The sequence below is a fragment of the Solanum dulcamara genome, chromosome 2, assembly GCF_947179165.1.
Source record: "Solanum dulcamara chromosome 2, daSolDulc1.2, whole genome shotgun sequence".
Classification (NCBI taxonomy): domain Eukaryota; kingdom Viridiplantae; phylum Streptophyta; class Magnoliopsida; order Solanales; family Solanaceae; genus Solanum; species Solanum dulcamara.
In genome coordinates, this window is record NC_077238.1 from 7,808,791 (window position 1) to 7,824,396 (window position 15,606).

The 15,606-nt window shown below is 35.0% G+C and overlaps 2 protein-coding genes across 4 annotated transcripts; both read left to right on the forward strand.

Annotated features, from left to right (window-relative positions):
• Window positions 1-6,191: 6,191 nt before the first annotated feature.
• Window positions 6,192-9,800, forward strand: LOC129880195 (ribulose-phosphate 3-epimerase, cytoplasmic isoform-like). 3 transcript variants are annotated; one of them, XM_055954129.1, is made up of 9 exons: window positions 6,192-6,390; window positions 6,505-6,626; window positions 6,995-7,062; window positions 8,051-8,113; window positions 8,202-8,308; window positions 8,763-8,860; window positions 9,074-9,166; window positions 9,256-9,297; window positions 9,462-9,800. In XM_055954129.1, exons 2-9 carry the CDS (start codon window positions 6,513-6,515, stop codon window positions 9,615-9,617), a joined length of 741 nt encoding a protein of 246 aa, XP_055810104.1. In that variant the 5' UTR covers window positions 6,192-6,390; window positions 6,505-6,512; the 3' UTR covers window positions 9,618-9,800. The 3 variants fall into 3 exon arrangements, with proteins under 3 accessions (XP_055810104.1, XP_055810103.1, XP_055810105.1); XM_055954128.1 differs by having other exon boundaries at window positions 6,194-6,390; window positions 6,501-6,626; XM_055954130.1 differs by lacking the exons at window positions 6,192-6,390; window positions 6,995-7,062 and having other exon boundaries at window positions 6,500-6,626; window positions 7,890-8,113.
• Window positions 9,801-11,081: 1,281 nt separating this feature from the next.
• On the forward strand, window positions 11,082-13,681 carry LOC129880196 (40S ribosomal protein S9-2-like). Its single transcript, XM_055954131.1, has 3 exons — window positions 11,082-11,234; window positions 11,936-12,317; window positions 13,242-13,681. Exons 1-3 carry the CDS (start codon window positions 11,207-11,209, stop codon window positions 13,423-13,425), a joined length of 594 nt encoding a protein of 197 aa, XP_055810106.1. The 5' UTR covers window positions 11,082-11,206; the 3' UTR covers window positions 13,426-13,681.
• Window positions 13,682-15,606: the final 1,925 nt, after the last annotated feature.

Genomic DNA, 15,606 nt, shown 5'->3' on the forward strand with positions numbered 1-15,606 from the left:
TCGTGATTGGTTTAGACCTATTTTAATTAACGAGATTCAGAGTTTTATTGGATTAGCAGGATATTATCGTCGGTATGTTCAGGGATTCTCTTCTATTGCAGCCCCATTTACTAGGCTAACTCAAAAGATCATGACATTTCAGTGGACTGATGAGTGTGAGTCAAGCTTTCAAAAACTTAAGGAGTTATTGACTTCAGCACCTATTCTAGCCTTACCCGAGGAGGGTGTGGCCTTTATTGTGTTTTATAATGCTTCGAGAGTCTGCTTGGGTGGTGTATTGATGTAAAAAAGTAGAGTTATAACTTATGCTTCTCAACAGTTGAAGGTACATGAGAAGAACTATCCTACCCACGACTTAGAGTTGGCGACGGTGGTGTTTGTTCTGAAGTTGTGGAGGCACTATCTCTATGGAGTGTATTGTGAGGTCTATACTGACCACTGTAGACTTAAGTATATCTTTTCTCTGCCGAATCTGAACATGAGGTAGCGTAGGTGATTAGAGTTATTGAAAGACTATGGGATCAGTATTCTTTATCATCTGGGTAAAGCTAATGTGATAGCAGATGTCCTGAGTCGCAAAACATCTAGTATGGATAGTTTGGCCTTCCTTAAGGCTGATGAGAGGCCTTTGGCATTGGAGGTTCAGTCATTGGCTAGACAGTTGGTCCGACTTGATATTTCTATACATCATGGTATTTTGGCCATTGTGGAGGCTAGGTCTACTTTGATGGACCAGATTCATACACATTAGTTTGAAGATGGCAAGTTGAGAGCCATTCATGAAAAAGTGTTGAGTGGTGAAGTAAAATCATCCTCTCTTGATCCGGAAGGAGTTTTAAGGATTAATGGTCGCATTTGTGTGCCCAAAGTTGGAGAATGGGTATGTATGATGTTGGAGGAGGCTTATTGTTTCAAGTATTCAATTCACCTAGGAGTGGCAAAGATGTTTTATGACTTGAAATAACATTATTGGTGGTGTGACATGAAGAGAGACATTGTTGATTTTGTGGCTAAGTGTCTAAATTGCCAACAAGTGAAGTATGAGCATCAAAAATCGGGTGGTCCTATGCAAAGGATCCTCATTCCCTAGTGGAAATGGGAGTGTATCATTATGGACTTTGTGTCTGGATTACCCATGGCATTGGGTAAGTATGACTCTATTTGGGTGATTGTGGATCCATTAACTAAATCAACCCATTTCCTTCCGGTGAAGACTAGCTACAATGTGGATCAGTTAGCTAGGACCTATCTTCGTGAGATTGTTAGGTTGCATGGGTTGTCTATCTCTATTGTGTCAGATTGGGGTTTAGTGTTCACCTCTCACTTTTGGGAGACATTGCAGTGTGGTTTGGGTACGCGGCTAGTGTTGAGTTCAGCATTTCATCCCCAAACTGATGGTCAGTCTGAGCGGACTATTCAGGTGTTGGAGGATATGCTTAGGGCCTATGTGATTGATTTTGGTGAACATGGGACTAACACTTGTCCTTAGCGTAGTTTGTCTATAATAATAGTTATCACTCTATTATTCAGATGACACTATTTAAGGCATTATATGGCCGTAGGTGCCGATCATCTATTGGGTGGTTTGATTCTATTGTGGTTGATGCATTGGATACTGACTTACTCAGAGATGTTGTAGAGCAGGTACATTTGATTTAGGGTCGACTATTGACAACTCAGAGTCATCAGAAGAGTTATGTTGACAAGAGGGTTCGTCCTCGTAGAGTTCATGGTGGGTGATTGTGTGTGGCTTAAAATATCGCACATGAAGGGTGTGATGATGTTCGGGAAGAAGGGCAAGCTTAGCCCGAGGTTTGTGGGCCTATTTGAAATCCTAAGGAGAGTAGGTGGGGTGGCGTATGAGTTGGCCTGACCCCCTAAATTGTTAGCTTCATGTTTCCATACTTCGCAAGTACATAACAGATGAGTCTCATGTGATTTCTTATGATGCGATAGAGTTGGGTCTAAATTTGACTTATGAGGAGGAGCCGACAACTATCCTAGATAAGCAGCTTCGTAGACTCAGGACCAAGGAGGTCGCTTCGGTCAAGGTGTAGTGATAGCATCGACCTGTTGAGGAGGCGACTTAGGAGTTAGAGCCTGATATGCAGGCTCGGTACCCTCAACTTTTTTAGATCTCAGGTGCTTTCTTTTAACTTATGCTCGAGGACGAATATCCTTTTTAGTAGTGGATGTTGTAATGACCTTGAGGGTCATTTTTGAAATTTTGTGCAAAATTACCATTTTACCCCTATCTTTAGTGCCTCCGAGTGTTATTTGATCGGTTTGTATTTTTGGTTTTGTTAAAATCTTAATAGGTTGTGAATTGTGTAAGTTTTTGAGTTTTTAGAAACCTTAAGTGTTAAAAAGTAGTTTTTGGTACCAACTGAAGCTACGGGTCTCGGAACAGAGTTTCGTAAGTTCCATCAGCTCCAGAATGGGGAAATTAGTCTAGGAGAGTTCTCGGAATCACATTTGGGTTAATACATGGATTTGAGGTCTTGAGGTTGAAAGTTTGATTTTAATAAGCTAAGTTTGACTTTGGTCAAAAAATTGAGTTTCAAGTGTCGTATGGTGATTCTGCTAGTTTCATTGGATTCGAAATGTATTTTCTAATCAATTTGTACTATTAATTCATATTTATAGGGTTCCGAATGAGATTTGAGGGTCAAAAACATGTTTTGAAGAGTGATGGTGTAAGTTGACCACGATCAATGCGTGGTCAACAGTAAACATGCGTGAATAGTAATACGCGTAGACAGTAATACCCGTGAACAATAAGTTTTTGGGCAGAAAATGTCTTTTTCTTCTCATTTCAATATTTTCACCATTTATTTTTGAGTTCTTGAACATCATTGAGGCAATTTGAGAAGAGATTTCCGAGGCAAAGTATTGGGTAAGTGATTTTTGACCTAAAACCTTCCTTTTTCATAAAGTATTTGATGATTTTAACTCCTAAATCTTAGTTTCAAACCCTAAAATCCTTATTTCTTTCCTAATTCGAATTTAAGGAAATTAGTGGTTTCTAACTCGTTTTGAGCTCTATTTTTATGAAATTTTCAACCATGGGTTCTTTATTACCAGTAGAATGTGATTGTACAATAAATTTCCAAGTTTGACCCTTTTCAAAAGTAATTAATTTTTGGACCATTTTACCCTCGGTTCTGAAACCTATCAATATGGTTGTCATTGGACTTCTTGTGATGTGTATGTTTCATTGTTGATAGTAAGTTGTCATTCCGGGCGTTAAATTCGAGAGTTGCTTTTCCGATGGAGGTATTCGGGTGCGGTTTCAATAACTGAGATAGGTTTGACTATCCTTCTTTGAGACTGAGATGGGGTAATTAGTCATTCATATATTATAAAATTTGGGATGGAGTTGTAGTATGAGTTGAAAATTTTATATATATTGTGATGCCCGTGTGGGGGCTTATTTATTAATGTGTTTCCGCGTGAGGGCCTATTTGTATTACATAGCCCATGTGGGGGCCTTATTTGTTATCTTATTTGCTTTGGAAATATGTGATTCATGATTTTTTTGTGAGAGAGGCTTGAGGATATTATTTGACTTGTGATGTCCGTCTGAGGGGTTGAGTTGGGGTTTTGAGCATGCCTGAGTATTGAATTATTGTTGAGAAAGTAATGAATATTTAAATTGAAGTATTTCTTTTCCATTACTATTTATTGAGGGTGAGTATCATGTGTAGCTTAAGTTTTGAGAACTTTGAACATTGTACTACATGTGAGTTGAATATTACTTTCATGCCATACATGTTTTGATGCATTCATCCTCATTCATCATGTCATGAAACATGAGAAGTTGAGAAATATGAAAATTCTTTTTGAGAAAGAAAATGAAACACCTTTAAACTTTTATATCTTGAGTCCCTGACCAAGACAGTTTTACGGCAGGGTAGTGGATACATTGTGATCCCTTGATCACGAGGAGGTGGCAAGGATGATGAGATATTGTGATTGAGGCATATGGTCTGCGAGACCCCCATGGGTCCTGTTTGGTAGCATAGCTCGGCAGGTGTATACGATAGGTTATGCGACAATATTGATTCCACCGTACTACCACATCATTGTATCATCATATTGCATTGCATTGCATTGATATTTGTACTACTTGAATCATTTGGTTAATTGTGATTATGAGTTATTGTTATAGGATTAATTTATTTGCATCATTCTATATAAATTGGCGGTACCGATGCCGGAGTTGGACTTTTCTGTATGTGGGTGGAAGCGTTCCTTAGTTTATTTCATATGTTTGATTAATTTCTTATACTCAGTCGACTAAAACCTACTGAGTACATGTGAATTGTACTCATCCCTACTTTTGTGTCCCTTTTTGATGCAGATACTAGTTAGGGTACCTCACGTGACAGCTGATATTCTAGTGGATTGTATATTGTCAGATTAGTAGTGAGGTCTCGGGATTCAGATCGTTAGTAGTCTATTTTTATTTTTCAGTCTTTTATATCATTCAGAGACTTATGTTGTATCTTTAGACTCGAACATTGTATTAGAAGCTCTTTATACTTATGACACCAGGTTTTGGGATAATTTTATTGTTGTCCGTTTATTCTGTTTAATTGTGGCCTGACTTTCCTTTGAGAGTCTCGTATGATTTTATTTTTTGGGGGGCTTACACATCGGGATGGGATTTGGGATTGTTCCATCATGACCTCGATTTTTAAATCGTGACATTTATGTTGTAAGACAATTAGACCAACTGGTGAGGGATGAGGGAAATTATTGAATGGTTAAGATTGCTAGGTGGGGACTATTGGGGTGATGGAATAGCAGCGAGGTGGGTCCCTAACCCATAATTTTAAGTCATGAATAGGGTGGTAGTGAAACCGAGTTGCGTAAGGTGGTGAATACCCTAACGGTGAGAATAAAGAGTGCACTTATTGGACTGGGGTGGCTAAATTGAGAAAGTCTAAGTATTATGATATCTCTTACTTTTCTATTCATATATTATGCGGTGGGTGTCAGATTAAACAATGATGCCTACCAGTACGTGTTGTTTGTACTGATACTACTCTTGCTATGCCACTTGGCATAGTCTGATTGTAGAGTCAGTGATGTTTCATAGGTGAAGTCGAAGATGAGTCTCCAACAACTTCTACTCTTCCTTCCTTATGGTGGGAGTTGTGTCTTGTTTTTATTTATACTCTGTATTTTAAGAAGCTCGTGTACCTGTTTAGACTAGTATCCTTGGAGGGATTGTATAATTGAATAAACTGAGCTTTAATATAGTTCTTTTTAGAAATTTGGGCTAATTTTTCAATTTTGTTTTAAATTCTGCAGCTGTTCTTATATAAGGGTTCTCCTACTTAGGGTGTATAGTGGGTGCCCGCACGGTCCGGTGGATTGGATCGTGACAACCTTTATTTTATTGTGTCCTATTAAGTTTATCCCTCGAGGTCATGTAACTTAAGAAATTTTGACAATAAATAATTATAATATATAGCTTTAGAAAAACTTTATTTATAAGTAGGATGTGTCATTACATATTTATTTCAAATGTGGAATTACTTCTTAAAAAGTATTAATTAGTAATGAAGTACTATAAATTATAGTAATAACAACATATTATAAATTAAGAAAACAACATTGAATAATTATAAATAAAAAATGCACGAAATCTCTACTAGAAACAATAATAACATCATATGATATGCAAAATGTACTACTTTATTTGAACTGATAAAACAACAAACTAATGATGAAAATGCATATATATGAATAATTAGACAATGCAATAAGAATGTCTATCCTACATTACAAATACTATTAATTTATCAGAAACACGTAAACTTAAAAATATTATAATTGTAAATTTATAAGAAATGAAATAAAGAATAAAAGTTAAATAGAAAACATTTGTAATATCAAATAAATATTAAGAATATACAAATTTACAAAATAAAATAAAATATAAAACATTGTATTGAGGATGGGCTGGGAAGGGTGGTTCAACGAGAGTGGGTGGGTGGGGGTGAAAAGAGGAGTGTGGGGCCACAGTGTTGAAGGAATTCGCGAGGTGCCTAGCAAATTCCTTTAACACCGAGCGTTAACGACGTAAGATATAGAAAATCAAGTTGCAAGAAACCTTGCAGTTTTACCCTTTTAGTTTAAAAAAAGTTATTTACCATTTTGAATTTTTTTAAAAAAATATACTTTTTCGGCTCCGGACTCGTAGGTAGAAGGGTAATATGTGTAGGTAGAAGGGTAACATGTGTTTACTGTTTAGTGCTACAAATTTTCTCGTTAGGTGGCGGAAACTGACAGAGAAACGAGTCGCCCCGAAAACAGAGAGAGACAACAACTACTTTCGCCGGCGCCGGACTTTTGATTGAACGGAGAATTAAACGGCCGGTAGGTATTCTGGAAGCTTTCATGAGTTTCGCTTTTCTAGTTTTTTTCCAAAAAACAGCCATAGCTTAGATTCCTCAACTGATTCATAAATTTGTTTGATTTTTTATTAGCAAGTGAGGAAGATGGTGAAGGCAATCATAGCACCGTCGATGCTCTCATCGGACTTCGCTAATTTGGCATCTGAAGCAGAGCGCATGCTCAATTGCGGTGCCGATTGGCTACACATGGACATCATGGTAATTTTTGCTACTTCCTCTTTCTAGCATTTGCTAAGGTTTTGTTGTTGCTGTTTTTTTTTTCTTTTTAATCTTTATGATTAATTGTTTGATTGAAGTTAAAAGGAAATATGTTGATTTCTAGCAGAAACTGTAGCCGCTTTCATTTGCTCTTTATTTCTGAGCTCTTGTTATTACCATCTTTCGATTGAAATTTAAGGAACAGATTTTTTTTTTAATCTAGTTTAAGTGTTTAGTTGTTTATTAGCATTGCGTGAATAGAGTGGAGCAAATAAGTAATACACAGGATTCATGGAGCTTTGCCTAATAATCTGAGAGTGATGCATAGTTGATTGATTGGTAGTTTTTTCTTTTTTTTGTCACTGTAGTGTCCGGGCCAGCTTTCGCACACCTCTACTAATTCCACGAGATACCTATCACCTCCCATTAGCAACAGGTACCGGGTAACTCTATCCACCTAGGCTAGGACAGATGCGAAGAAATTACTTAGTGTTTTTGTGATTGGAGGTGTCTTTTTATTAGCTAGGTTTTAAAAGACAATGCAGAACCACATGATCTCATATGTAACTGAGTATCAAGAAAACGAAGTGTAAACATGGTGTTGAGAAGCTGGTGTAAAGAATTCCAAACTGTTGAATTGGTGCATTACTTTCCCCTCAACAAATAATGGGCAACTATAAGCTATGTGACATTTGGAGTGTCTACATTAAGACTGGGAGATAATCAGCTTCAATGACGGCATGTTATACTTTGGGACCTTCTTGGTCCATTTAATGAAATATCTTTTGCTTATCAAGAAAGAGACTGTATAGTTACTATGTAATAACAGCTAAGAAGGTTTATTATTACAAGTAAAGGTTGCATAGGTTTCTGATAACATCTGGACTTCCATTTATAAAAAATATATAGTGGTTGACTACCTTCTTTATTTAGGTATAGTTCCGTTTCTGAGGCCGGTCATATCATGTGAAATTATCACTCCAGGATAAAATAGGTGGTTGTACCAGCTCAGCCTCTTGTTTGCTGACTCTATAGCATAATGAACTAGCTAAATCTATCATAAACTCCTCAAACTGGAATATCAATTGGTCCAGAATTCTATGCCAAGTGTGCTTCATCTGCTTTCGCTTGGATTATGTTATTAGTGATATCTTCAGTCGTCTCTTTTTTAGAATAAGTTTGATGTAAAGTGCTGTTGAAAATTGTTCCATTAGGCACTTCAAGCATCAGCAGTTACTGAAATGTTGTATTGGTGTATTGCAGGACGGGTAGGTCAGATAGTCAGGTCAAGCTCTGGTTGTATACATGTTAAAATACTGGGTGGATAATTGAATGAAAATTATGTTCATTGGATTTTTTCATATTTCTAAAAACAGAAGGTACTGTGATACTCTTTTATTTCTCCACACTTGTCTCTTTTGCAGTCACTTTGTCCCAAACCTTACCCTTGGTGCTCCAATTATCGAGAGTCTGAGAAAGCATACACAGTATGGCTTCATGAGTTCCCTATTTCAATTATATTTTTCTTGTTCATAAATTATTTATCGTACAAGAAGTTGTTCTAAATTTCTGCAGGGCATATCTGGACTGCCACCTAATGGTCACTAATCCCCTTGATTATGTGGAACCACTAGGCAAAGCTGGTGCCTCAGGCTTTACTTTCCATGTTGAGGCATCTAGAGGTGGGGTTTACTTTGCACTCTAGATACATGAAGTATTTGAGGGAGAATCACTCTTTGGCATTTGATAAGTTAATGTTAGTAGCTGTTCACTAGAATGTGATATAGATAGATTGAGTGATGTAGGAAAATGATGGGACTAGGGTATAAAATATGAGTAGTTAGTTGAAAAGGTTCAATAAGGGACGAATTGCATGTCAGTGTTTTGTATTACTGGTGGTGGAGCATCACTGCATTAATATTGTTTTGTGTCCTAAATACATTGAGTTGTTTTACTCTGTTGTGAAACATTTTGATTAGCAAATTGTTTTACTAGTCTAATGGAACCAAAACTGAAAACTGGACAACATTTTCCATTAAAACATTTTATACTCACACCTATTGGATCTATGATTTCTGCGGACTTTGTTTTCATTAACTTTCATTTCTGTTACAAAAAAGGCATTACTCCTTGCAGATAATTGGCAAGAGCTTGTTCAACAGATAAAGTCAAAGGGCATGAAACCTGGAGTTTCTTTGAAGCCTGGTACACCAATTGAAGAAGTGTACCCGCTGGTAGTTCTTCATTATCACATTTTATTAGTTTTATTAGTGAAGTACTCAGGATTTTCTTAATACTTTGACTTCTCCTTGTTGTGAACTAAGAATATAACATTGTTTTGAAAAGGAAATCACTTGTTGCCATTGCTGTTGGTGAAAAAGGCACAAACTAAATGATATCTTCAAAATACCTGTCATGATACACCAGTTTACCTGTATATTTTACAGCTTGATGGTGAAAACTCTGTCGAACTGGTCCTTGTTATGACTGTTGAGCCTGGTTTTGGTGGACAAAAGTTTATGCCAGAGATGATGGATAAGGTGAAAATACAATTTGGTAATCTCGATATTGGATATCATTCATCATTTTCTGCATAATAACTTAAAAGAGCCACTCTTTCAATTTTCAGGTACGCACTCTCAGAAAAAAGTATCCATCACTTGATATAGAGGTGAGGTTTTGTTTCTTGATGGTTTAGTTCTTGTTTTAGATATTCTGACTTTTTCATGTTTTCACGGGCCATTCCCTCATGCATTTTCCATTTCTTGAGTTGTCACGTTGTCAAGCCGTACTGGATTTTACGCTTAATCATTGGTATGAACGATTGTGATACAGGTGGATGGTGGTTTAGGACCTTCAACCATTGCGGCAGCAACATCAGCTGGAGCAAACTGCATAGTTGCAGGAAGTTCAGTGTTTGGAGCTCCAGATCCAGCACAAGTCATAACTTTGATGCGAGGCAGCGTGGAGGAAGCTCAGAAAAGGAGTTGATACTGGAAGAGGCAAGATCTTAGATTTCATGTTGTATTTTAACGACTATTAAAAGCGAATACCTTCTTTATAATGTTCGTGGAATCAATATCTTGAGATGCCTGCACTTGTTGAGTTATCCAAGTAATATTTGTTGAATAAGGTTAAACATGTATTTTGTCATATCATCTTGAAACTTTCACACATATTGAGTTATCCAAGTTGTATTTTTGAATAATGTGAAATATCGGGTGATGGATTTAGTTTGAAGTCCATGAGACTGGATGCCAAGTTTCCAAGAACTAACTTGGCTGATTAATCACATTATTTCAACTAAAACGTGAGCAATTCCTCTTTCTTTGTGCTTGTTTCACATGTTGAAGGGGGAAACTACCCTCCAGTGATATATAACATTATCACAGGAAAAAAGAGGTGGACATGGTGCGGTATATACTGATTATCATATTGAAATCAAAAAAATTTAATATTGCAATTTTGATATTATGGAAATTGGTATGCATTTTAAACTTTTTGGGTGTTCGGTTTTTGTAAAGAAAATAATCGAAATATCAAATATTGTATCGAAGTATAAAGTTACATATACAATTCATTTATATTATTATAATATTAATAAATGTATTAGTATTAGTTTAAACTAAATGTTTAGACATTGAAATGTTGACTACTCTTTCTTGATTGAAATGTCATTTTATAAATGTGTAAGGTTTCTTGATTGAAATGTCATTTTATAAATGTGTAAGGTGTTAAGTATGATATAATTGAGACATTTTTTGAAAAGTTAAAGTCATATTACAGACAAGTATATGTAAGTCAAAGTCAAACGAACTATGATTATCAATTTACCGTAATACAAAAAATCAAAACTAAATTGAATATTGAATCATACACAATTAATATGGTATGATAATAGTATAATATTTTTAAAATTGAAAATCAAAACTATTGAATTGAAGGTTTCAATGTCGTATCATGCCCACTTCTACCAAAAAATATTTGGTCTAATCTATAAATTAATAAATCATCATCTAAATGATCCTTATTACTCCTTTCTTACAATCTAATTTATGTGACACGGTATAATTGAACAATTGTTTTTAAGAAAAAAAATACTTTTGAAATTAATGGTTTAAGTAAATTTTAAATATTGGTGTGACTATAATTCTATCTCATTTTCTGGGACAAAACGGGCCTAAAACATTTGTTCTTGTCCCTTACATTTTATAACTCAGTTTTATTCATAATTAATTGAGTTTTTTAGAAACAGATAATTATTTTATGAAAAAATCTGTAGTAATTAAACATTGATACTGGCTAATTTAAAGTTATTCTAATTAAATTTTTTAAAAAACACAAAGTTACGTAAATTCCCCATTTGGGCCAATAGTATCATCCACTACACAGTTTGGGCCCAATATTTTCAACCCAAATTAGCTTTGAAAATTTTAGGTTGGGCTTTGAGAGACAGAATATATATATGTAAAAGCAGCCTCACAATCTCATCAAACCCTAGTGTCTCTATAACCCTAGCAGTTTTCTCCGTTCATTTCAGCAGGTCGCCGATCTGAGGACGGCGCCGTCAACTGGTAATTATGGTGCATGTATCCTTTTACCGCAACTGTAAGTCTCCTGGATTTCATTGTAGAGTTCTTGTGATTTTGTTCGGTGTTTACCTAGATTTCTTTTAGTTTGCTTATGTTAATGGAAATATTGAGAATTCGTAGTGTTAGAAGCCTCCAGCTTGACTTGAAAAATATACTGAGTATTAGAATGAATCGGATCCAAAATGGAGTGAATCTACTGAATTAGTTAGTGTTGTGATTGAGGCTTAGCATGATCTATTGATGTGTGTTTTTTGTTATCGTTACTTTAAATTTTAGATAATGCTAATTATTAGAAAATTGGCCTGATTATGCCTATTGAATTCTTCCGGTTGTTAGTATTGTTCGTTAAATAGGTATTTCGAGTTAATAGATACCGTGGTCTAGTTAATTATTCTGTTTCAGTTTTGACCTTTAGGTTTTATATGATGGTATTTTCAGCTAATGTGACAGTTTCCACAACTAAAGTTCAAATTTTGTCTTTCTTAAAATTCTCTAAAAGCTAATGTAGGCTCTTCTTTTAGTTTTGAACTTTTCATTTTTGTAGAACTTGTATTATTCTGTCAATTACATCGGGAAACTAGATTAAACTGCAGCTGCATTAATGTCTCTTTTATGATTGTTATATTCTTAAAATCTTAATCCTATTTTGATGAAAATGTTGGACCGGAGAAAATAGTTTTAAGCTTTTGTTTATTTGCTATTCTGGTGTGTAATCAGATGGGAAGACCTTTAAGAAGCCTCGACGTCCTTATGAGAAGGAGAGGTTGGATGCGGAGTTGAAGCTTGTTGGAGAGTATGGACTGAGGTGCAAGAGGGAGCTGTGGAGAGTTCAGTATGCTTTGAGCCGTATCAGGAATGCTGCAAGAATGCTTCTGACCCTTGATGAGAAAGATCCACGTCGTATTTTTGAAGGTGAAGCTCTCTTGAGGAGGATGAACAGGTATGGGTTGTTGGATGAGAGCCAGAACAAGCTCGATTATGTCTTGGCACTCACTGTTGAGAACTTCCTTGAACGTCGTCTGCAAACCCTTGTTTTCAAAACTGGCATGGCTAAGTCAATCCACCATGCTAGAGTGCTCATCAGGCAAAGGCATATCAGGTAAAAACAGATGTCACACATTGCAAATAGATAAGCTGTTTTCACCCCTTTGCTTAGGTGTTTTGTGAAAGTAGATGAGATTTGTAACTGAATCCCTTATAACAAATCATCTAAGTTGATACAATAATATATGACTTGAAATGTGGCCCTTTTAAGTGCAATTAGGGGAATGGTGGGAAGTGCTTTTTATTTTTTCTGGTCCTGTACTTAATTTTTTTCAAAAGAACTTCTACACTTGTAAGTTCTTATAATTTTAAGAAGGTATCTTACTATCTTTATTCCCACAGATATCCCTCAACAATAAAATAGGAATTCTTGATACAAATTGCTGAACAAGATTACTTATTTCTTTAAGCAAGTTATTGTATGATTTATTCTCTATTAACCTATAAAGATGAGCAACATTGGCATGGGTGATTCATGTCATTTCACTTTTGTTTTATACACCATATATAATCATTCATTTTATATGTTAACTGAGTTGTATTCTAGGAGCCAAATGTCTACTTCATTAGTAGTTATAAAACTTCCTTAATTTGCAGAAAGATTGTAGACACATTATTTTCTTGCATTGGTAGATGAGGCTTGTGTTGCATTGTAAGGTCTTGGGAAGCTTGTGTAGTTGTGTTCTTAGCAGTACATAGCAGATTCTTATTCTGTAGGTAATCATGCGTAGGTTTTTTTTTGTGTAGTTGTGTTCTTAGCAGTATATAGCCGATTCTTATTCTGTAGTAATCATGCGTAGGTTTTTTTTCTCCCTCCTAATGGACACATAGTTCAAAGCCCTTCAGGGTATCCAAAAAATTTGAATAGAAACATTTACATTTAATAAAGTAATCGGCTCTATGGACTACTGGTTCTTTGTTTACTTGCGTGCACAATACATCAACGAAGCTAACCAGACTTACGTTCACTGCATTGCAGAGTTGGAAGGCAAGTGGTGAATGTTGCTTCGTTTATGGTGAGAGTGGACTCTCAGAAGCACATTGACTTCTCTCTAACCAGTCCTTTTGGTGGTGGGCGTCCAGGAAGAGTGAAGAGAAAGAACCAAAAGTCTGCTGCTAAGAAGGCTGCTGGCGGTGATGGTGATGAGGAGGATGAAGAATGATCTTTTGCATAAGAACCCAAAGAATGCTGTTGAGCAATGGACTGTTCATTTTTGAAGTTTTTAGTTACCATGTAGTGCTTCCTTGCATTCCTTTCTTCAATATTTTGATATCTTCATATATTAGAAAGAAATGTTCTTATCAGAGATTGGGAGAATGTTTTGGTTTTTGTGTTTTGCACTGATCTTTGGGGTTTCAACAATTTGGTTTGAACCAGGCTACCTCTTATTATGAGATAGAATTGAGTCTAGTAAGTTATTCCCTTGCTTCTCCAACCATTTCCTTAAGTAGACTATGAATTTTGTTTATATTAGCTTCTTCAGCTAGACTATTGAAATGCTAAATAATCTGGGGGTCCATTGGGGTTTTATCTTGAAGTTTTCTGGGCTAATCTTGACTGAATTTTCCTGATTGAAGTTCAACTCTGAGAACAACAAACTAGTAAAAATTTTCTGTCTACAGTATTTGGACATCATTATTTAATTTTTACCTATGTGTTTTGAAAAGACTTAAATGGTGATCCTAAAATTCCATATGAGTGCACTCGGCCTAAAAAGTAGGATCGACTAAAGGGTATTGCTATAACTCGTGTTATAGAATCAATAAGTTTTCTAATTGTAGACAAAGATAGTGGAGACAAGGAATAAAAATGTTGACGAGCAGCAAGAATTGACAGGTTCTAGTAAGTGTAAAGATGTTGACACTATTACGAGGGAAATATACTAGTATCTATCTAAATTTGTAGAAGTCGAACAAGATCTATTGTTAAGAATAAAGAGATCCGAGTCATTCCACTACCATCTATATAGTACTACCATATGTCGTACTTCACAATTGCTGTACGCACTTGACCTTACCATTCCAATTTTCAGGAACGAGAAAAAGAAAAATAATTCTATATGCAGTTTACGAGATGCACTGGCTTTCTTGGATCATTAAGCAATTTTAAAATTTTAAATCGGTTATTTTCAATTATAACAGGAAAAGGAATAAATCCACACGAAATGCCCAAATTACCAAATATTCTTGGCAAATTATTTTTGGCTACAAATTTGCCCAAGAATATTTGACTGTTTTAAAAAAATATTATTTTGTACCAGTAAGTTCTAAAAATTATTAAAAATACCTATAAGTTTGTATTATCATTTATTAATGAACATGTCCGTTAAAGAAAACCTTATAAACATAATTGAAACAATCAACAACAACAAAATAACAATATAAGCAAGAGCAATACACTAATCGCATTGTAAACAAATTGTAGAAAGGAATAATCTGGTTATTTATTAATAGGTAGAGATGTTATTTAATTGTGTTGGTTGGTTACGTCAATGAAGTAAGTTGGTAGATAAGTGTTAGTTGAAATTAATAAATGATGCGTGTTTTTTTTAAATATAAAAAATTAGAGTAATTTTTAAAATTTTAAATTCCCAAGTTCTCAAGTTCTAATATTTTCTAGAACTTGGGAACTTGAGATATTTGCCAAAAATATTTATCAAGTAATAACAAATTATATGACAAAGCACTAAATCTCAATTTTTTTCAAATTTTTCTTAAAAACTATTTGGGGCCAAACGACAGTTTTTGGAAAAGAAGGAAAATAGAGAACCCCAAACTTACTATAAAAAAAAAACAAGAAAATCTTATTATCTATATCTTTTTTTTGGGTGCCGACTGGTATAGAAAGTAATCTTCTGTACTCTTTCTTCTGTCTTTCGCTTTCTTCGACAGAGATATTGAATTCGAGTCTATTGAGTATATAATTATCTTTGTTACAAAATAATTTTATTTGTAAATATAGGAACTTTTCAGTGCAAATTAAAATTCAATTGGACTTCAAAATGAATATCAGACATGAGAGGAAAACAAAAATAAAAGCTTATGTCATTCACTTGCTCGAGGTCAAATAAATTCCATTACAAATATAATATTCCAATATATAAGGAAAACTTTGGAGCAATCATAAAATTATTTTTGTGTAATTTAAAAATTATGAGCTCGAACCATGAAAACAATTACTAATGCATTCTTATATTAAAGTATACTATCTATATCATAATTTTAGGAATATGGCCCTTTTCTGAATTTTGCTAATGCGGAATACTTGGTGCATGAAGGCTGCTCATTGATATTCACAATATTATAGTGGATGCTAATCAATAAAGGCACTATTACAACTTGTA

Coding starts and splice junctions, on each gene's coding strand:
- LOC129880195 (XM_055954129.1), top strand. CDS start 6,513: ATGGTGAAGGCAATCATAGCACCGTCGATGCTCTCATCGGACTTCGCT. Junction 6,627..6,994: donor GGCTACACATGGACATCATG/GTAATTTTTGCT, acceptor TTGTCACTGTAG/TGTCCGGGCCAGCTTTCGCA. Junction 8,309..8,762: donor CCATGTTGAGGCATCTAGAG/GTGGGGTTTACT, acceptor TACTCCTTGCAG/ATAATTGGCAAGAGCTTGTT.
- LOC129880196 (XM_055954131.1), top strand. CDS start 11,207: ATGGTGCATGTATCCTTTTACCGCAACT. Junction 11,235..11,935: donor TGTATCCTTTTACCGCAACT/GTAAGTCTCCTG, acceptor GTGTGTAATCAG/ATGGGAAGACCTTTAAGAAG. Junction 12,318..13,241: donor ATCAGGCAAAGGCATATCAG/GTAAAAACAGAT, acceptor ACTGCATTGCAG/AGTTGGAAGGCAAGTGGTGA.